Here is a 22,823-nt window from a genome sequence, read left to right as displayed (position 1 = left end):
GGATCTGAAAACTCCCAGGATCCTTCAGTTTCTGAGGTAGTTTATGCTGAATGATAGCACTGCACTCTTCAGTTAGTATCACAGTCTCATTGTTCTTCCAGCTTCTCTTCTTAGTCATTAGCTCCTTCAAAAACTTGGCATAGAATGGCATTTGTTCTATGGCTTCAGCAAAGGGTATGTTGATTTGTAGCTTCTTGAAGATTTCCAAAAATCTCAAGAACTAGTTGTCATCTTCCTTTTTCTTCAATAGCTGGGGATATGGAGCTCTTGAGATGTTCAGTTGGGGTATCTTTTTTCTTTCTGTAGACTTGGCGTGGGGGGTTGAACTCCATCTTGCTCTTCTCCCTTTTCATTTGAGCCTTCTTCTTGTGGTTTTTGGGGATGTTCCTTCAGTTCCTTCCCACTCCTAAGTGTGATAGCTTGACACTCCTCCCTTTTGCTTGAATGGGCATCATAGCAAAAATTGTGGTTAGGAAGCTGCTTAAACAGATAGCTGATTTGTGTCTCCAGTTTCGTGATGGCAGCATTTTGATTCTGCATGTTTGACTGCACTTCCTCTCTGAATGCTTTACTGTCTCGAATGTCTCTGCATATTCCTTCAATTAAGGTTTCGATCTTAGAGAGCTTGTCATCAATTGATGGGTGATTCAGAGCAGATGTGCTATTTTGGTTTTGATAAGTATGTGGAGAAGTGTTGTTGTGGGGGTATTGAGATGTCCTCTGTGTGAATTGCTGGTGAGCGGCATTGTTGTTGGAGTTGTAACGTCTCTGGTCTTGGTTTTGATCTTGCTCACTTCCCCACCCAAAGTTTGGGTGGTTTCTCCATCCAGGGTTGTAGGTTTTGGAGTATGGATCATAGTTTTTCCTTGGTGAATTCCCAATGTAGTTGGCTTGCTCCTGTCTCCCCTCTGCTTCTTCATTCACTCCTTGGATTGTTGATGAAGTGGAGATTGCTGCTACTTGGTTCATCTCCATCTTCTTGGTGAAGTCAGCCAGCTGCGGGGTAATGAGCTTGTTTTAGGCCAACAGAGCATCTACATTGTTTAGCTCCATTACTCCTCTTGTGTTCCCTCTTTCGGAAGCATAGAAGTAGTCGTTCTCTGCTACTGTTTCAATGACATCTATGGCTTCCTCAATGGTCTTCTTCTTGTTCAAAGATCCTCCAGATGAATGGTCTACAGCCTTCTTTGACTCTTAAGAGAGCCCTTCAGAGAAAATGTGCAGCTGCACCCATTCATTGAACATGTTAGGTGGACACCTCCTTGTTAAGTCCTTGAACCTCTCCCATGCTTCATATAGAGTCTCACCATCTTGTTGCCTGAAAGTTTGGACCTCAGCTCTTAGCCTATTGATTCGTTGAGGAGGGTAAAATCTTGCTAAGAATTTGTTCACCACGTCTTCCCAAGTTGTCAAGCTTTCCCTTGGGAAAGATTCCAGCCATTTGGCTGCCTTGTCCCTGAGTGAGAATGGAAATAAGAGCAGTCTATAGGTGTCAGGATGAACACCATTAGACTTCACTGTGTCACATATTCTCAGGAAGGTGGTTAAATGTTGATTGGGGTCTTCTTGAACACTTCCTCCAAACGAACAGTTGTTCTGAACAAAGGTGATGAGCTGTGGTTTAAGTTCAAAGTTGTTGGCATGGATTGTTGACTTTTGGATGCTACTTCCACAATTGCCTGGGTTTGGATTGATGTAAGAGCCCAAAACTCTTCTATCCTCCCCAGCATGATTTGCTCTACCTCCTCCCCCATGGTTGTGATCTTCTTCTTCATGATGGTTTTCCATGTTGTCTTCCATGTTTGTTTCAAAGAATTCCTCTTCTTCCTCAGTACCAACCACCTTCTTTCCTCTTGCCTCCCTCCTTAATCTAAGGAAGGTCCTCTCAGGTTCAGAATCGAAAGAAGTTGAAGCCCCGCTTCTTCTCCCTGTCATACAACCATCAAGTGCAAGCAAGAAAAGATAGGTGCAGAAAGTATTTGTGTCAGAATTACTGTTAGTTGTGGGTGATGCAATATATCAAACAGTTAGTGGGTTAGCAAACAGAATTAAAAGTAACAAAGAAGAACAAAAGAGTAGAGGGGGAAGGGAAGAAGTTTAACTAAGACAAAAAGTAAATCACTCAAACAGAAAATGAAATTCACAAAATAAAATTTCTCAATCTAGTGATCTTCCAATTTAATCATTGTTGATGCACAATCAATCCCCGGCAATGGCGCCATAAACTTGATGCGGGGAAAACTTGTCTCACAACAAATCTCCCTTCGGCAAGTGTACCGAATTTGTCGTCAAGTAAAAACTCACAATAGAGTGAGGTCGAATCCCACAGGGATTGATTGATCAAGCAACTTTAATTAGAAGAATATTCTAGTTGAGCAAATCCAGAATTTGGGTTGAGAATTGCAGAAAATAAAATGGCGGGAATGTAAATAACAGAAAAGTAAATGCTAGAATTAAAGGATTGGAAGTAAATGACTGAAAATAAATTGCAGAATTGTAAATGGGAATGGGGGATTTGCTCATAAAAGTAAATGGCAGAAATTAAAGAGAATGGGTAAGATCAGAGATAGGGAGTTCATTGGGCTTAGGAGATGTTGCAATTCTCCAGATCAAGTTCATTTTCATCTCTTCCTCAATCAATGCACTCATTGATCTCCTTGGCAATCTTAAGTGATTGAATTACAATTTCTTGCAATTCAATCTCTCAAATCTTGATCAATAGCCAATTCCTTGGCCAATTGCTCATGAGAAGAGATGAAGTATGGTCACTGATTATACCACATGCATTTCCCAAATCAAGTATTGAGAGGGTTATAGTCACATACCCATCCAAACCCAATTTGGTCCAGCATGAGAAAGCATTTCTAGCTTGATCTCTTCATTCCTCTTTCAAGGTCCAAAAGAGACCCAAGTTTGAATAGCTTCTCTTCCAAGATAACTACTCAATTAGATGAAGATCGAAAGCTTTCAAGTAAAATCAAGAGAAAAGATAGAAGAAGAATAATGAAAATTAGTATTGATCCATCAAATTACAACAGAGCTCCCTAACCCAATGAAAGGGGTTTAGTTGTTCATAGCTCTTGAAAATGAAAACAAAGATGGAGAATACATCATAAAACTAGAAAATGCAGAGAAGATAAAATACAGAGGGTAGTTCTCCTTTTTCCAGCCTACCAGAGCTCCTTAAGAATTCAAAGCTACTCCTATATATACTATTTCTCTCAGCTTCTAGTTGGATCTTCAAGTCTTGGGCCTTTGGATATTGAGTTTGAAGCAGTTCTTTTCTTCATTTGGGCTTGGCTTTACTTGCAGAGAGAAAGTGCTAAGTGGGTAGAGACTTCAGCTCAGGGCGTTAGGGGTGTTAACATTTAGTGAAAGTATAAGTTCGAGGATGTTAGTGACACTTAACATTTTCACTAACGTTCCATTGTACCCCTTTGCCTCACATTAGACCCCACGTTAACTAGGTTAACGTGGCTTCTAACGTGGCCTTGCCAACCTTCGAGAACGTTAGTGACACTCAACATTGTCACTAACGTTCCAATGTGCCCCTAGATATCACGTTAGAGTCCACGTTAACTAGATTAACGTGGCCTCTAACGTGGCCATTCTTAGCCATCCTAACGTTAGTGACAATGTTGAGTGTCACTAACGTTGGCTCATCATTCATTCCTCATCATTAGCTTCCACGTTAACTAAGTTAACGTGGAAGTTAACGTGGCTCCTTGGGGGGTTGTGTGGTTGCTTCCAATGTTAGTGACAATGTTGAGTGTCACTAACGTTGTCGACAACTCTCACTTCTTACGTTAGCTCCCACATTAACCAAGTTAACGTGGGAGTTAACGTGGTGTGTTACATCCTTAGGCCAACGTTAGTGACAATGTTGAATGTCACTAATGTTGGCTTCTCTTCCCCCTTTAACGTTAGAGGCCACGTTAACTAGGTTAACGTGGGCTCTAACGTGGCCACTCATGAGTGTTTGCCAACGTTAGTGACAATGTTAAGTGTCACTAACGTTGGCTCAACTTCCCTTTTCCACGTTAGAGTTCACGTTAACTTAGTTAATGTGACTCTTAACGTGGGCAATGATGGCTTTGAGAGTGTCATTGGCAATCACTTTTCTCATTTAACCTTGCAAGTTACCTCCCTTTCCTTGCTTCCTTTGGTCCTGAAATCAAGCAACAGAGTGCATCAAAGTTCTAGTCCAAGTCATGGGTAATGCAGCATACAATTTGTCAATAAATTCATGCAAAATCCTCATGAAATAATGTAAAATGCACAATATATGCTTGAATCAAGGTGTAGGTGAATATCTACCCAAAACTAGCTTATTTCCTAAAGAAATGCATGAAACTACCCTAAAAACAATAAAGAAAAGGTCAATGAAACTGGCCAAGATGCCCTGCCATCAGGTCACCCAGAACACAGTTTCTTGGAAAGAAAGTTATTGTTTTGACCAAGTAACTCTATAGAAACTAACCATCATGCAAAGATTATTTACAAGCAAGACTAACTACACATACAATATATAAAAAGAGAAAGATAAATCCATGGGTATTGAGGGGAAGAGAGTGTTACCCATGGAGATCGGTCGAACGACCTCCCCACACTTTAGAAATTAGCACGGTCCTCTGTGCTACGAATGATACGCAAGGGACGGTCGGGACCGGAGTCTTCACTATCCCCTTCATCAGAACTTTCATCGCTTGGGTTCGAGGTGGATGTGAATATCTCAGGTTCCTCCATGCTAGGGGCAACACAATGCAGAAGTTTCTTGATGTAAGTATATCGGCGGTGGTTACGCCTCTCATATCTATCAAGCTTCCGGTGAAGATCTTCTATCCTTTGATGTGTGGATCTCAGTGGTGGTGATAATGATCTAGAAGGAAAAAGAAGTAGTGGGACCATGTCGAGGCTTGGTTTGTTCATGGGAAGATATAGGTATTTTCCGCTTGGAACCACATTGCCCTTAGCCGGAACCATAATCTTCTTATTCTTGGCTTCCCAAGAAACACCTGCAGCAGCGACTAAGTCAGATACCAAAGCTGGAAATGGCAGGTTATCCCGGTCATGAACTTGACTTATTGCTTGCTTGACAAGAGGTGGGATGTTCACCGGCTTCTCCGTGAGAATACACCAAACAAGTAAGGCAAGGTCTGCCGTGATGGATGACTTGTGAGTGCTAGGTAGCACATAGTGAGATAGGATCTGGGCCAAGCTCTAGCTTCCACAGTGAGGAAGCGAGCGTCAATACTCTTGGGCCTCATCCACAGTCGACCTTGGATCCAAAAAGATTCTGGCTCAACAATGACTCGGAGGATCGAGTCCCAATCGAGTCCATACTCTTCTCGCTGACGTAGGACTTTTTGGTAGCCATCCATGTCACTTGGCACTGGTAAAACATTAAGCACCTACTGAAGAGCCTCTTCTGAAACTGAGACTTGCTTACGGCGCATGTATACCGATTGAAGAGAGGAAAGGTGGTAGTTAGTATAAAATTCTTCCACCCAAGAGAGGTTGATTTCTCTTGGTTTTCTCAAGAGAAACTCCTATCCTCGCTGTTCAATGCGGGGCAGAATATAAGGAGCAACCTTGTTCGGCGGAGCGAGCAGATGCTCGGGGTGATAGTTCCTTATTGTTATGGAGGGGAACGTAAGTTCGCAGAAGCGGTTAGGGAACCTTGAAGAGTCTCTTGCCGGTTTGCCCTTGTCATTCTCATCAATAGGAGCGGGTGTCTTTCCGTTCTTTGATAAGGATTTGGCTCCTATTGAAGAACGCGCCTTAGAATTTGATTTTTGGGGTGCTCTCTTTGCGGCCGGTTTTCTTGGAGCTATCTCTTTGCCTTTCTTGGTGGCCATCCTAAAAAAGAAGAGAAAGAAGGAAAACATTAAACCCAAGAAACAATTTGATGAAAACATGCAAGTGACTCGTAATGCCCATGATGAATATGAAAGCAAGGGGTATGTCACTTGTTATGGGATACAAGAAAAAGTAAGACATGCAAAGGCATGAGAAGAGTAATCTCAAGCATCCTTAATAAAAAGCAAGTCATGCTTAATTAATATGGAATTGGCAAGTATAAACTTGAAACACACAAATTAGACTCAATGCATTTAAGAAGAAACAAGTGAATGAGGAAGGAGCACCAAATTGAAAGTACATGGCTAAATGGAGCCAAAATGGGGTGCGTGCATTTTCTCGAACACTTGGCGTGCAATAATCAAGCAATGAGCAATTATGAGATATCAAACCAATTCAAAGCCCAAAATGGAACATCAATCATCACATAAACATCACACAATGGGAAAAGAGTGACAAAAGATCTAGTAATGCAACTAAGCTCAAATTCAACATCCATGGAGAAATAAAGAAAAGAGAGGGAAAATAAGCAAACAAAACAAGAAGCATCATCATCAAGTAAAAGAGAAACTAAGTAAGGCAACAAGAAGCATCTTATTAGAAGAAATAGCATAAAGAAAAGTGGAAGTAAAGGAAAGGAAGAAGTTAAACCTTGAGGAGTATGAAAAAGCAAGGTTGAATCTTCTTTTGGGAAGATGAGAGAGGAAATAGGAGAAGTGTAGCGCCACCGGAAAAGGGTGGTTGTCACTGGTGAGTGGCCGAAGACAATGGTGGTGGGTTGTGTAAGAAGAAGAAGAGAAGAGAAATGATGGAGAGAGTGGGAGAATGAACTAAGAAAGAAAAAGAAGTGTGAGTGAGAAAGGAAGTGAAATGGCGCGAAGTATAAAACTGACTCGCGCAACCGGCGCGCGTGCGCAGGGTGCGCTGATGTGTTGGTGAAGGTATTAACTGAGGGCGCGTGCGCGTCAGTGGCGCGCGCGCGCAAGAGGAGTTGTGCCCCAGGCATAAAAGTGGCACAAACCTGGCTCAAGTCTCTGGCTTTTTGTACCAGGGAGGCATGCGCGTGGACGCGCACCATGCGCGGACGCGTGCTTGTGGTATTCTATAGTTGGCACGGGCGCGCACTACGCGCGGACGCGTCAGTTTTGGCACAAAGTTGGCCCAATCGTGGCACAACTCTCTGGTTTTTGTACCAGAGATTCCACATAGCCCCATCGGCGCGCGCGGGCACTGTGCGCTTGCGCGTCGATGGTCAACTGGCAATGGTGCGCGCAGGCGGCATGTACGCGAACGCGTGGGTGCCTGGCGCGAGTTGGGCACAAAGTTGGCCTGACTCTCGAGTTTTTGGCCTGAAAATGGAAATGCGCAACCGGCGCGCGCGCGCACTGTGCGCTTGTGCGTCGGTGCCCTTTTTCAAAGAAAAATTTTGTTTTCTTTATCTCTTTTCACAACCTATCTATGTGAACATTCTACCTATCTAACAGAATCAACAAAGCTAGCATTCCTAAGCACTCAATCAATCATCAAAAGATCATAAAATTCAAAGAACTAAAGATACTAAAAGATGGTATAAACAAGGAAGATCTTACCACGGTGGGGTGCCTCCCACCAAGCACTTTTTTTTAACGTCCTTAAGTTGGACGGTCCTCTTCTTAAGCTTCATCTCTACCTGGTGCATCCTCCAATATGTACACCTCTAGCTCCTTGGAGGTTTGCAACCATGATATTTCTTCACTCTATGCCCATTCACCTTGAAAGTTGCTTCACTTTTGGGATCAAACAATTCCACCACTCCGTAGGGCTTCATTTCTTTCACCTTAAAAGGTTCTTCCCATCTAGAACGGAGCTTGCCAGGCATAAATCGGAGCCTTGAGTTGTAGAGGAGGACTTCATCTCCTTCTTGAAAGTCCTTCTTCCGAATGTGATGGTCATGGAATGCTTTAGTCTTTTCCTTGTAAATTCGGGCATTCTCATATGACTCGTTCCTCAAACACTCAAGCTCTTCTGGTTGTAACTTCCTAGCTTCACCCGCCTTGGCTAAATCCATGTTGCACTGCTTTACCGCCCAATATGCTCGATGCTCAATCTCCACCGGAAGGTGGCATGCCTTACCATAGACGATCCGGAAGGGACTCATCCCTATCAGAGTCTTGTAGGCCGTTCTGTATGCCCATAGTGCATCTCCTAACCGGAGGCTCCAATCCTTTCTTTGTGGATTGACCACTTTTTCCAAGATTCTCTTGATTTCCTGGTTGGACACTTTCGCTTGCCCATTTGTTTGCGGATGATAAGCAGTAGCAACCTTATGCGATACTCCATAGTGCTTGAGCAATGCTTCTACCTTCCTGTTACAAAAGTGGGATCCTTGGTTGCTCACGATTGCTCGTGGCGACCCATAACGGCATACAATGTGATTCCTAATGAAAGAAACAACGGTATTGGCGTCGTCAAGGCGGATAGGCACGGCCTCCACCCACTTTGACACGTAGTCAACCGCTAACAGAATGTACAGATACCCACTAGAGTTAGGAAACGGTCCCATAAAGTCAATGCCCCATACATCAAATATCTCACAGAACAACATAGGTCGCTGAGGCATTTCATCCCTTTGGGATGTGTTTCCTGACTTCTGACACTGATGGCAAGACACACATAACCGGTTAGCATCTCTGAATAAGGTTGGCCACCAAAATCCACAATCCAACACCTTTTTAGCAGTCCTTTGTGGGCCAAAGTGGCCACCACAGTCGGACGAGTGACAAGCTTCCAGAATTGGTTGAAATTCGGATTCCGGGACACACCTTCGGATTACTTGGTCTACACCTCTCTTCCACAAGTGAGGGTCATCCCAAATATAGTATTTGGAATCACTCCTCAACTTGTCCCTTTGGTTTTTCGAAAAGTTGGGAGGGAAGATTTTTGCAACCAAGTAGTTCGCCATTGGGGCAAACCAAGGAAAACTAGCCGACACAGCATGCAAACTATCCAATGGGAATGAGTCATTGATCGGAAATGGATCAGTTTTTAAATTCTCAATGCGGCTTAAATGATCCGCAACCAGGTTTTGAGATCCACTCCGGTCCCTAATCTCAATGTCGAATTCTTGCAAAAACAAGATCCAATGTATGAGTCTAGGCTTTGACTCATTCTTTGTCAATAAGTACTTCAAAGCTGCATGACCCGTGTATACCACTATCTTTGAACCTAGCAAATAAGATCTGAATTTATCTAAAGCATGAATAATGGCTAAGAGTTCTTTTTCGGTAGTGGTATAGTTGGATTGTGCGGCATCTAGTGTCTTAGAAGAGTAAGCAATGACATAAGGAAGTTTACCTTCGCACTGTGCAAGCGCGGCACCCACAGCATAGTTTGACGTATTGCACATTATCTCAAATGGCAACGTCCAGTTGGGGCCTCGCACAATCGGAGCTATGGTGAGAACTTTCCTCAACTCTTCAAAAGCTTTTACACATTCATTGTCAAACTCAAAATCCACATCTTTTTGGAGTAGGCGCGACAATGGCAAAGCAATCTTGCTGAAGTCCTTGATAAAGCGCCTGTAAAATCCTGCATGTCCCAAAAACGAGCGGACCTTCCTCACGGATGAGGGGTGAGGCAAAGTAGTAATAACATCGACCTTGGCTGGGTCCACAGAAATGCCTTCACTAGAGACTACATGTCCTAACACTATGCCTTGTCGTACCATAAAGTGACATTTTTCAAAATTTAAGACAAGGTTGGTGTCAACACATCTAGCTAGGACCTTGGCCAAGCTCTCTAAACAACAATCGAATGAGACACCATAAACGCTAAAGTCGTCCATAAAAACTTCTAGACAGTTCTCCATTAGATCGGAGAAGACACTCATCATGCACCTCTGAAAAGTAGCGGGTGCGTTACATAGTCCAAATGGCATCCTTTTATAGGCAAAGGTGCCAAACGGACATGTAAACGTGGTCTTCTCCTGATCTTCAGGAGCAATATGTATCTGAAAATATCCAGTAAATACATCAAGAAAACAGTAGTGAGATTTACCTGCCAAGCGGTCTAACATCTGATCGATGAAGGGTAAGGGGTAATGGTCCTTCCATGTGGCGGCGTTCAATCTTCTGTAGTCAATACATACTCGCCACGCATTTTGTACTCTTTTAGTGACCATTTCTCCGTCTTCCTTCTTGACCGTTGTGATGCCCGACTTATTGGGGACAACTTGAACCGGGCTCACCCACTCACTGTCGGAAATAGGGTATATGATATCCGCATCCAGTAGTCGGGTGACCTCTTTCTTCACTACGTCGAGGATGGTTGGGTTGAGCCTCCTTTGTGGTTGCCGAACCGGCTTGGCTCCATCTTGGAGAAATATCCTATACATGCACTTACGCGGGTCAATTCCCACAATATCCACAAGGCTCCATCCTATTGCTTTCTTGTACTTTCTTAGAACGTCTAGGAGCTTTTCCTTTTCTTCACTTGAGAGCTCACTGGCGATGATGACTGGAAACCCTGAGTTATCCTCTAGGAACGCATATTTCAGGTGGGAGGGAAGGGGCTTCAGTTCACTTGTTACCTCAAGATGAGGTTCTTTTCCATCAAGCTCATGGTACTCATTCTTGACAACTTCTTTAGGTTCATCCTCTTGGTCATCCATCTCCTCAACGGTGGGGTAGCACAACTTGTCATGATCTTCTTCTTGTACTTCCGCTACCACTTCATCAATTATATCACATCGGAGCATAGAATGTTCTTCGGGAGGATGTTTCATGGCTTCCTCTAAATTGAACTTGATAGTCTTGTCTCCAACCCCAAAGGAATATACACCGGTGAAGGCATCTAGCTTGAATTTGGAGGTTTTGAGGAAGGGTCTACCAAGTAGGACGGAAGATGAGCTTCTACCTTCCGTTGGAGGTATCTCAAGGATGTAAAAGTCAACCGGAAAAACCAAGTCCTTAATTGCCACAAGTACATCTTCAGCTATCCTCATTACTGTGATCACACTTTTATCGGCTAAGGCAAACCTCGCTGCCGACTTCTTCAATGGAGCTAAATTCAACCGCACATAGATGGAAAGCGGCATGATGCTAACACAAGCTCCCAAGTCACATATACAATCATGAAAAGTGTATCCACCAATACAACAAGACACTAAGCACGGTCCAGGGTCACCACATTTTCTTGGAATAGGTTCCATCAGGGAAGAAATCGAACTACCCAAGGATAGTGTCTCCAATTCCCCTATTCTATCCTTGTAAGTACACAAGTCCTTCAAAAATTTTGCATACTTGGGGATTTGTTGAATAGCGTCAAGGAGTGGTATGGTTACCTCGACCTTTTTGAACACTTGAAGCATGTCTAAATCAAATTCCGGTGTCTTCTTTGCTTTCTTTACCATGGAAGGAAATGGAATAGGAATTGATTCATCAACTATAGCTTTCCTCTTGGGTTCCTTGAGGTTTACTCCTTCTTCCTCATGTCTTTTGTCTACCACCTCTTCTTCATGTGGAGTTCCAACAACTACCTCTTCCTCATGCTTTTCTCCCATAACTCTTGGGGGTATCTCTTCTAATGTTGTCCCCGACCGTAGAGTAATGGCGTTGAGACCGCCTCTTGGGTTTGGTTGGGATTGTGATGGAAGGTTGGAGGAACTTGAGGGTTGGGTGGTGTTGTTATTGGGAGTTGGTGGTTGGCTTGACATGTTCATCTTTGAGAGCATGTTGGTGAGGTTGGCCAATTGAGTGTTCAAGGCCTCGAATTAAGCCTTGTTGATCTCATCTCGCTTTTCCATAGCGGCTCTAAGCTCATCAACTTGATTATTGGAAGATGTAGGAGTTTGGTTTTGTTGTCTATGGTGTGGTGTTTGGTACTTGGTGTAGTTGTTTTGGTTTTGGTTGGCTTGGTAGTTGGTGTTATTATGGTGGTATTGGGATGAAGATTGGTTGTTGTTGTGATGAGAAGAAGAGTTGTTCCACCTTTGGTTCTGATTGTTTCCTTGTGTATTATCTCTCCACCCTTGATGTTGATTACTACCTTGATGGTAGTTGTTTTGACCTTGAGGAGGGTATGGTGGACGGTTGTTGTAATTCACATTGGCTACCACAAGGGCATGTTCCTCTTGAATTTGATGGCATTGGTCAGTGTAATGTGTGGTGCTAGAGCACAAACCACAAATCCTAGGAGGGCCTTCAAGTTGAGCAACCGGAGGAGGGGCTTGGATGGCCTTGATGGAGCAGTACTCCCTTTGATCTCTTTGAATTTGTGTAAGGATGGTGGTCATATCCCCAAGTGCCTTGGTTAGACTTGCTTCGGAGGGGGGTGGTTCTACCACACCCTTAAGGGGGTTACTCCTCACTCTTGTGTGTTGTGTAGATTCAGCGACATCCTTTATCAAATCCCAAGCTTCTCCTTCCGTCTTGTTTTTCGAAAGGGACCCGCCACTAGAGGCGATAAGCAATCTTCTATCTTCCGCACAAAGACCTCCGGTAAAGTAGCTAATGAGCAAGCGAGTGGTCATTCCGTGATGTGGACATGACTCCAATAACCTCTTGAATCGAGACCAATACTTATACATGCTCTCTTGATCTCTTTGCATTATGCCCGAAATCTCTTTTCGGATGTACTCGGTCTTCTCCAGTGGGAAGAACTTGTCAAGAAACTCTCTTCTCAAGAAATCCCAATTAGTCACAATATCATCCGGTAGCGAATAGAACCATGTTTTTGCTTGTGCTTCAAGAGAAAAAGGAAAGGCAAAAGCCATGATGGCTACCTCATCGGCTCCATGCCTTCGAGCCGTAGAACAAGCAACATGAAAATCCTTCAAATGTCGGATGGGTTCTTGACCCGGCAACCCATGATACTTAGGAAGTAGATTTATCAAGCTACTCTTCAACTCAAAGTTTGGATCAAGGTTAGGATACCTTGCTTGTAACGGTTGAAGTATGATATCCGGAGCTCCTTGCTCATGCAAAGTGATCCGGCGTGGCTCCGCCATGTGTGGCTCACCTGTAGGATGCAAAAATGTATTAGTAGTGCCAACAGAAGAATAGGAAGTAGCGGACTCCAAGTCACTCTCGGTAACGTCTAGTGATTCGGTGTTTTCCTCAAGAGAGGCCGAAGTACTAGGCGTGTAGTCCAATCGCCTTCTAGCTTGCCGAGTGTGTAACAAAGTTCTTTCAATCTCGGGATCAAAGTTAGCTAAGCTAGAATTCGGTTGAGACCGAGTCATCAAACTTGAAAGTCATAGTACAAATGCAAAAGAATTTTAAACTATAGCTAAGTATTGAAAGAGCAAAATATCTACAATATTCACATATTCACATAACCAATATCAAGGCATATGTTGCAACTATTCCCCGGCAACGGCGCCAAAAATTTGACCGGGCTGAGCACCCAAGGGTGTATTGGTAAATTTCTCTTTAATAACACCTCGTTGTAAGTATAGCTCTACCAACAACAATCCTCGGGAGGTCAAATTTAGAAGAGGGATTTGGTTGTCACAAGTTCAACCCCAATAGAAATAACCAAAGTATTCAAACCTCGGGTCATCTCACAAGGAATGGGCAAACATGTGCTTCGACATTGGTTAGAAATCCGGGGTTGTGAGTTATGAGCATGAAAATAAATGGAAATCTTAACAAGCAAGTAATCTTAAATTGCAATAAACTAATTCAACCACCTAAGTAAAACTTGAGCAATTCCAATGAACAAGCAATAATCTATTTAATTCTACTTAAACCAAACAAGCAACTATAACTAAGGCAATTGAAATTGGAAATTGGTTTTCAAATATGAATGATAAAAACAACTCTTGGCTAGGCATGGGAATTGGGATCACAATCCTTGTCCAACAACTATATCTTGACAATTATGAGGAACCAAGCTCATTAAGTCTACCCCCAAAGTCTTAAGTACGTGATATCTACCCCTAGACTTGAAGTACGTCAAATGGCTTTGGTCACATCTACCCATAAGTCCCAACCTACCTACTAATTAAATTAGTAGTGGGTTGGCATCAATGAGTATCAAATTGGGTACCACCAAGGGCTCCCAAATCATCAAATCCATTAGACCCAATGACTCAAGTTTACCCAATTCTCTTGACCTAGGCCAAGAATGGAAAAGACTACTCCATAATTAAAGTAAACAATTCATCAAACACTTGGTAAGCATTGATAAAAGACATGTTCAAAATAGCAATTGAATTGAATTCCACAAATACCCACTAACAATTATCAACATACAATCAAGCAATCAACAAGATTAAACATAGAAATCATCAATGTAACATCAACAAGTCAAGATTCATAACATTCAAGAAATAGGTATGAAATGACAATTGACAAGAATCATAAAACTATTACTAAATGTAAGTAAGATTGTAATAAGGAATTCAAATTGAACAATTAAAACTGTAATTAACAAGATCCAATTCACAAATCAACAAGGGAAGATCAAAATGGAAACTAGATCTAGAGAGGAACAAGGGTTTCTCTCTCTAGAATAACCAAAGAACCTCAAACTAGCTAAAATTGTGTCCTAGTGTAAAAATGAGTGATCTCTCTTTTCCCCCTAGCATCCTTGGGTCTTTTCCATGCAGAAACAGCTTGAAGTTGGGCCACCTTGGCCTCAGAAATCGCCAGGCACGATTTCTCTTAATGAGGTCACGTGCAGCTTCCCACGCGTGCGCGCCATGCATGCGCTCGCGCCGATTACTTTTGTGATCCACGCATGCGCGCCAGTTGCGCGTGCGCGTCGATAGGAATCTTCCAATCTGCGCGGATGCGTCCATCCTTTCGCGCCGCTTCCAGCCAATCCCATCCACGCGTGCGCGTGGAGTGCGCGGGCGCACCGATGCTGCTGCTCCCAAGACTTCAATTCTTCATGTTCCTCCCTTTTTGTACATGCTTTCTCCCTCTCTTCTAAGTCATTCCTACCCTATAATTCCTGAAATTACTCAACAAAAATATCACGGTATCAAATGGCAATAGAAGAGGATTAAAATATGGCAATTTCAAGGCAAAATAAGCATGTTTTTCATCATGGAGTAGTATTGGGAAGTGAACACAAAACCATGCATTTCTTGTGAATAAGTGTGAGAAATATTGATAAAATCCCCCAAAATAAGCACAAGATAAACCACGAAATCGGGGTTTATCAAAGAAGCATGTTGTCAAATCAAATCTTTCCTTCCAACTAATCCATTGATTCAAGGAAACTCCCTTTTTAGTTTTTGAAACCTCCTTGGTTAATAACCGCGTCATTAATGGTTAATAACTCCCTCCACTATCTCTCTCCATTCCATATTTATTGCACCACTAACCTCTCTCCTCCCTCACCTCTTTTGGGCCTTCTTCACCCTTTCATATTCAATTTCTCCATTTTTTTCTTTCACCATGAAAAAGAAAACGGCTCTGAGAAGAAGTAACCGAACCTCTCTCCCAAAAAGTCCACCATTTTCATCACCTCAAACTCACACTCATATACACCTCCACTCCACGTCTTCTTCCACTCACTCTCCTCCCTTTAAACAAACAGAGACAATGCGACGGAAGGTAATCGCCCAGAAAATCTCAGGGAGAAGAAAAACTGGAAAAAGCAAACAACCAAGTGTTGAAGAAGAGGAAGAGGAGTCACACACATCTCTTCCTCCATCACCACCAAAGAAATCCACTTCTCATGCATCCGGAAAAAGCTCTCAAAAGAAGAAAAGCTTTGTGTTACATGATACTAGAGAACCTGCAAATTTGGAATCACTGGAATTCAAGAACAAATTTCACAAAACTCACTCACATTATGATCCCTCTCGGTTCTACTCTTGTGCATTCTACGAATTCCACAAAGAGGTTTTGCTGAAACATCATCTCTGCCCATCATACTTGGTAAATCTTAAAAATCTGGCCACCAAAGGAATCAACTTTTCCTCTCTGTTCGACGCTCTGAAGTGGACCCCATTGGTTCACATCCAGAAACTTGTTTACCCGGGGCTGGTCTGGGAATTCTATGCGAACATGCGTCTGATAGATGGCTCAATTCATTCCTATGTCAAGCATGTTTACATAACTCTCAATCCTCAAACCATAAGCGCTACTCTTGGATAAGAGGATGAAGGACCAAAAGTTTACATGATTGATAAGTGGGATGATTAGGTTGGAGTCACACAGCAAACTGTATTGCAACACATATGTGCAAATCTTTCTGGATTAGATGGATTAATTCCAACCCATCGAGCACTCGGTCCTGAGAACTCACTATTGCACCGAATCATCACTCACATCCTCACTCCACAAAGTGGTTCTCACCACAGAGTAACAGTTTCTGACTCCATTATTCTCTTTGTCCTTGTTACTTCTTCCCCAATTTCATTTGCTTATATTATGATACGTCATATGTGGGAAGCAGTTAAAAGTACTAAAAAGGCCAATCTCCCATATGGAATGTTTCTCACTAGTATCTTTGAGTATTTTAAAGTTGATTTAACTAATGAGGCTATTGAGAACAAGGTTTCACAGATCAAAGGAGGAAGAGTTTCTGGTAAGAAAAGCAAGCGCTCAATGCCTTTTGAGCCTTCACTCAACGACCTTGAAAGTCGCCCAGCCAAGCCATCTAAGGTGACTAAATCCATCAAGGAAGTCCTCAATGAATTCATCAATATGTCCACGTTGATGTATCAATCACACAAGGCTGCCCGAAAGTTAGCATATGAAAATGAAAAAGCTTGGGAGAAATGTCAAGAAAGGGTGAGTTTGATGATTCAAAGCTTGGAAGAGGAGATGGGGACAGAGGACAAGGAAGACGACTCTGGCTCAGAGTACAATCTTTCAGATGATTGATGACTGTTCTTCCTATCTTTGTTTGATATTTGGCATATTAGGCTCAATCTAAATACTCTGTTAGTTTATTTTAGTACTCTAAGACATATGATACTATGAGATGCTCTTGACTGTTTGGATATATATTTTGCATATTCTGTTCTATATGACATTTTTGTGCAGGTACCTCTTGATGCCAAAAGGGGGAGGAAAAAGCTAAAAAAAAAATTGAAATTGAAACAGGGGCAGAAATCTCTTGTGATTCATGATCTCCCTTGTACATACGTATTATGGTGTGATTGCTTGATACATTGTATTGATGCTTTTTGTTGTTGATGATTCATGCTATGATTTTGATTGATTGAAATTTTTTTGTTGAATTTGGATTTAGTTGTGTCTTGATAAAATCCTTTAAGCTTTGATACATTGACATATTCCCTATGCTCTGATAGTTGAATCAATGTTGGATATATCTGTTGTGTGTTATGATATGATCATGTTTGATTAAAATATTTTTCTTGCTATAAACTGATAATTAATTTGCTCTAAAATAGTGGCTGGAAAATGTTGTTTTAATCAAATGTTTTTGGCAAGCAGATTTTTGGGATTATCAAGTGTTTTTCTATGTACTCTGTACTCGATTTTTTTATTTGATTGAGCAGAAAATCAATTTATTGATAACAAAAGAGTTTTGATTATCATCCAACTCTGCTCATAAATCAAGCATTTAGCATCATGTAATAAATATGCTAAATAACATTGTTACTTAAAGCTAGATTAAAATGTTACAGGTTAGTGCTTTCCTTGGTAAAAATGGCATATATTAAGGGGGAGCCATGTGACAACTTGAAAGGGGGAGAAATTCAAATTCAAAGGGAGTATTCTTTACTCAATCTTTAAATTTCTTTCTATTTCAATTTTAATAATGTTTGTCATCAAGGGGGAGATTGATGAGTTTGGAAAACTCCAATTTAATTTTGATGATGAACAAACATTATTGAAATATTTAATCACAATATTATTAATTTGATTTTCATTTAACATATGTTAATTAATAATTTTGTGATGCAGATTTTTATTGGGCCGAAAATAAAATTCTGATGCAAGCCCAATTATACTCAGCCTTGATTTAATGCAAGAATACATGATGAGTATGGCTGAATTGATTTTGGGCCGAAACAAAAGAAAATTGACAAGCCCAAGTGTTTTACTATTAGCTTAGCTTTGAATGTCCAAATTAATGTGGCTGAAGCTAGTTGTTATAATGGGCCAAATTGATTTTATTATTGTTACAAGCCCAAGATCTATGATAAGTGATCCAATGCTTGATCCAAAATCCATCAGGAAAGCAAATGTTATCATTTGCCCTATGCTTTCCAACGGATTCCAACTTTCATTAAGGATGGATTTCAAATTTCAATTTGGTAGCATTGGAAACATAAATGAGAGAGAGAAAATGAGTGACATGATTGATGTGTTTAAGCTACACGCCACTCTAAAGGGAAGTAAAAGCATCTTTTGAATTAAATTGATTAACTCATTTAATTGCTTTCCTTCCAAGTTGTTTATTCTCTCTCATCTCTTTCCTTCTCTGTTTCAGTCATTACCCAGGAAACCATGAAAGCAAAAATTAGCTACCAAAGTGAAGGAAGAACATTCTACAAGACCATCTCAATGATGGCAAGAAAACATAACAAAATAAAAGTATGCTGTGGCTGAAATTTTCACCATAAATGGTAAGATTTGGTGAGGTAATCTCGAGCTCTTCATACTCAAAAAGAAAGAAGAAAATTCGGCCAGCAAGGAAGAGATTCTTGGAGGCATGGCTTGTCTTTGATTCTGCTCAACCACCACAGGAAGTAGCTAGAGTGGCAAAGTGATGGAAGAGACAGAGATTGGAGCAGATGAAGCCATCATCATCATGAAGCATCAAGGGCCAGAAATCCATCTTAGAGAGCAAGCGAAGGATGGAGCGCTCGGATTGATGAAGAGTGATGATCAAGGAAGGACTAGAGGTAATTGCATGTTGGGTTTTGCATGGTTATCTCTTCCCTCTCTGTGTGGCCAAACCGGATCTGTTTCTTGGAGAAGAAGAAGTTGGCTTGGTTTTTGGCTTCAAAAGTAGAGGCTTCCCTCTTCTATAAAAAGGGAGAACAGCCACTGTTTGGAGCAAGGAGAAAGTGTGAGAGTGCAAAGGCACAGGGTTCTCAGAGCTACCTGAGCTAACAGTTTTCTCTTCTCCTTCAATGTATTCTGTTTTGTAATTTTTCTGTTTAATTTTGTCATGTCTTAAGTCTCATGGAAAAGGGCAAACAGTGAGGTTTGTATGAAAAAGCCATAGAGTGGAAAAAGGCAGAGAGTGCAAAATTAAAAGAAAAAGCCATAGATGTCCTTAGAGTTCCTTTGTTCATCTATGTTGTGTTTCATGATTCTGTGGGAATCCCCTTGTAAGTTGGGTTAGCACTTTACAGATTGTAATCAGGAAGATTATAGTGAAATTCCATCATGTTTGTGATGGAGACTGGATGTAGGCTGCACTGCACTTAGCAGCTGAACCAGGATATATCTGGGTGTAATTTTCTCTCTTCTCTACTCCATTTCTGTTTCTACTGCACAGGAGCAAAAACCAAAAATATCTCGTGCCAAGTGATGAGACAAAAAGAAAAGTCTCGTGGCTAGGGATGAGACAAAAGAAAAAGTCTCGTGGCTAGTGACGAGATAAAAAGACAAGAAATTTCCAAAATTGGTTTCAAAGGTCAGCAAGTCTTATCAAGCGAAAAGGAGGCTAAGATTCAACCCCCCTTCTCTTAGCCACTGATAACCATCAAACTTAAAGATAAAATATAAGGGGTGGAAGAGAAAGGAAAATGAATAAATTAAAAGTGCCTAAACAAAAACATAAAAAACAAAGGTGTACCTTAAAATTTAAAAGTAACAAATTAGCTTGGTTGATATTCTAATAATTTGGTTGTCTTTCTTCCTCTTATTCTCTCCTTATGAATAGTTATGATCCAACAACTTAAGGTGGCATTGTATTACCTTTTCTTTTCTATAATTCGCATATAACCATGAATTTCTCTACTAACATCGTAATTTTATCTATTGGATCATCCATGAAATATTGAGCTAAGGTGAAGTCACTTATTCAAACATACTTCTTTTCCTCTCCTCTCATTTCATTGAAATCTAAATGTATATGTATACCAATGCCAATTCAAAATTCACACCTGTATGTTCACAACTTCATATGACTGTGGACAATCAACAATGATTCACATAGGCTCCAAGAACAGGCTAGCTTTAGGAAACAAGCCAGCTTCTTTGAGAGTCATTCTCATTTGGTCCACACCATAAGCTTTCCTTGGAAAATTTGAAATTAATCTATAATTCTCAATCCCTGGAATTCCTAATGAATTAATGCACGTGAAGATGGATTGGATTTTGTCAGTAGACAAAAAACTGTGTTCTCTTCTTTCTCCATTCGGAAACCTTATCAGTATCTGTTGCACAAAATTTGACAAACATTATGGGACATAAGAAAATTATAGAAGAAATTATTAAAAGATATCTGAATACCAAAATGTTTAAAAGACATTTATGATTTATGTGAAAGCATTATGACATTGTTTGATTTATGGGGTCGACTTCACCTAGTGGAACCAGACTTTGTTGTTGTATTATTAATTTCAATATTTACTATAAACTCTATGATTCTTTATATTGTGTTGGAATGATATATTTATTTACCTGTGTAGCCTCAGAGCCATAGCCATTTACCCTGCTTGCAATTCCTTTGGCTTGTTTTTGACCATTAGACTCGTAAACTTCATTCTTACTATCCTGTTTTCTAACATTCACAGAATTGTTACTCAACTTCCTAAAATTTCTGCCATTCTGAGCCTCCACTGGCTTCTGAATTCCCCCTCTTAAAGGAGAATTCTTGTGCTGCTTCTCTTTTTCCTATACAGGAAAAAAATCTTTGTTAACTAAGCATTCTTTGGAAAAATAAATAAAACTATTTGCATTCAAGGGTGACTTGGTGTACAATGCAGAATGAGTACACAATATTTATCAAATTGAAAAGTTGAAATGAGTTATGAACCTTGTCTATATGCAAAGCTGCAAAATATGCGGCGTCTTGCTCTTCTCGAAGCCTGCGGTCAGCTAGGATCTTTGATTCGTGCTTAGCCTTTCCGCTTCCGAAAGCCAGCCCTTGTTCCTCCATTGTCCTTTGTAGAATCTCCACTAGCTCAGCTGCTGAAAGAGGCCCCTCAAGCTGGCCAAAAAGGGCATGTAAAATGCATAGTTCAGTGGCAAAAGATAAAGAAAAAAAATTGGTATGAGATACTAATAGTTCTAATAATGCTTTCAAATTTCAGGATACTATTTCTTTACCTAGCAAAAAACTTGGTCATGGCATCCTAAATTAATTATTAACATGTTTTTGGTCTAGACCAGTAGTGTTTATAGAGTTTATTAAATTCAACTAATTCGATTTTAGCCAGGTCGAGTTACAATAGGGGAGAAAATTTGAGTACTAAATTTAGGATCTTACTTAAGTGAAATAAGTGTGAATCGTTTGAACTAATTATGCATTGCTTTAGATTACAAATCAACCTAAACTATATACATGAAAGTAGCTAATTCAGCTAATTCCTGAGAAAACACCAAGCACATTTGTGGCATTAAGCATCATCCATAAACAAAAACAAAATGAAACAAAAAGGTATAAATGCTAGAATGTGTGCTCAACCTGCTGCAGCACTGTCATGCTATCACCGGGAGCTGGAGCGATGACAGCACAACATGGAAACGTAGAAGGGCGCAGCATGGAAACCATTTGCATACCCTCTCCTCTATCAGCAAGTGCTCCCCAACAAACAAAATTCATATCAAGGAACTGCATCACAAGCTCAGAACAGAGTGTTCCCTTGCAGAACACGTTTGCAAAATTGTGGTCCGGTGAGTGAAGGTACATAAACATAAACCTATGATCCTGCTCAGCCAACTTCACAGCTTTCCTGAATCGGCACGCATAAAAGAAAGGATGGTTGTTTCCATATTGCTGCTCAAAACTTTCAAGAAAAGCCCACTCTTCTGGAACTGCTATGTGTTCTTGTGGCAACAATGGAGGGCCATGAGGCTGCACTTGCCCTTGCCCAACATTTGCCTCATGATTATGATTATGATTATGGTTTCTTCTTCTTCCTATTCCTACAAGTCCCATGCCATCCCCCAATGCCCTTGAGATTTCCCCCATTATGCTTCTAGGGAGGCTCGCCACGCGTCGAACGATCCTGTGATCCCTTGTCGCCGGCGATGACATTTTGTTGTTTTGTTATTTAAAATTAGTCCTGGAAACCTAATCTTGTATCAACTATTCAATTTCATGTGAATTTGTGAAGACATTCCTTGTTTTGTTCTAATAGAAGAGACACTAGAAGATTGACGAAGACTGTTTTAGATGCCGTTTTCTTTATTTACTTTCTTAAAACACTGTTGAGGAAGCTTAGTGCGCAAAGAAGATTCTTTGCTTAAGGCCAAAGCTGCAGTTCATTTTCGAAGTACTTACATTCAAAATAAGTGCCATTTGTCTGTGAAACCGTTAATGTGTGTACTCATGCAGATGGAGAATATGGTTCGTGAATATTGAATATAGCATCAAATTTATTCCAATGTAAAAAGGTGATTCCCACATTGTCAAAAGATCAATTGTTTTCTTGGATTATTTTCTATTCTTGACCATTTGCTCTAAAGACAAAATACTCTTCTACAATTTAAAATTTTATCGTTCTCAAACAATCCAAATAATTGGCCTAAGCAATTCCGTAAATGATGAATTACTGATGTGTGAGGGGCCCCTCAATCGAGTAATAGAGACCACATAGTCTATTAAGGGAGTCACATAGACCAATTACATGGATAGTTAAAAATTAATATGAAATTTTAAATTGTGAAAGAGACTTTGTCTTTCAGACAAATAATAAGAGATTATTTAAATTAATTATTCTTATTTATAATAATAACTTTTACAATTAGTGGTAAAAGTAAGGTACAATTTATATGTGGCACTATTCAATGTTATTTAAAGTTTTTTCATGAATTAATAATTATTACCAAAGATCAGATTTTCAAGAATAATGTAAAATAAAAATATTATTT

General features: G+C 40.7%; 1 protein-coding gene and 1 non-coding gene across 6 annotated transcripts; one reads left to right on the top strand and one right to left on the bottom strand.

Moving 5' to 3' along the window:
- Nucleotides 1–1,243: 1,243 nt before the first annotated feature.
- Nucleotides 1,244–1,347, top strand: LOC148577814 (small nucleolar RNA R71). The gene has a single exon (XR_015904422.1). It is a non-coding gene; the product is annotated as a small nucleolar RNA R71 (small nucleolar RNA).
- A 2,947-nt stretch (nt 1,348–4,294) lies between these two features.
- On the bottom strand, nt 4,295–22,228 carry LOC107631878 (plant UBX domain-containing protein 10-like). Of its 5 annotated transcripts, none has more exons than XM_088501591.1 (5): nt 21,415–22,228; nt 20,764–20,937; nt 20,409–20,621; nt 19,889–20,161; nt 4,295–5,859 (listed from the first exon to the last, which is right to left on the bottom strand). In XM_088501591.1, exons 1-4 carry the CDS (start codon nt 21,985–21,987, stop codon nt 19,934–19,936), a joined length of 1,188 nt encoding a protein of 395 aa, XP_088357717.1. In that variant the 5' UTR covers nt 21,988–22,228; the 3' UTR covers nt 4,295–5,859; nt 19,889–19,933. The 5 variants fall into 5 exon arrangements, with proteins under 5 accessions (XP_088357717.1, XP_088357714.1, XP_088357716.1 ...); XM_088501590.1 differs by lacking the exon at nt 4,295–5,859 and adding an exon at nt 12,679–12,855; XM_088501589.1 differs by lacking the exon at nt 4,295–5,859 and adding an exon at nt 14,291–14,796.
- Between the last annotated feature and the right edge of the window lie 595 nt (nt 22,229–22,823).

This window comes from Arachis ipaensis, chromosome B1 (assembly GCF_059453495.1).
Source record: "Arachis ipaensis isolate K30076 ecotype BB chromosome B1, ASM5945349v1, whole genome shotgun sequence".
NCBI classification, from domain to species: domain Eukaryota; kingdom Viridiplantae; phylum Streptophyta; class Magnoliopsida; order Fabales; family Fabaceae; genus Arachis; species Arachis ipaensis.
This window is presented reverse-complemented; position numbering and strand designations above follow the sequence as displayed.

Coding starts and splice junctions, on each gene's coding strand:
- LOC107631878 (XM_088501588.1), bottom strand. CDS start 12,844: ATGGCGGAGCCACGCCGGATCACTTTGCATGAGCAAGGAGCTCCGGAT.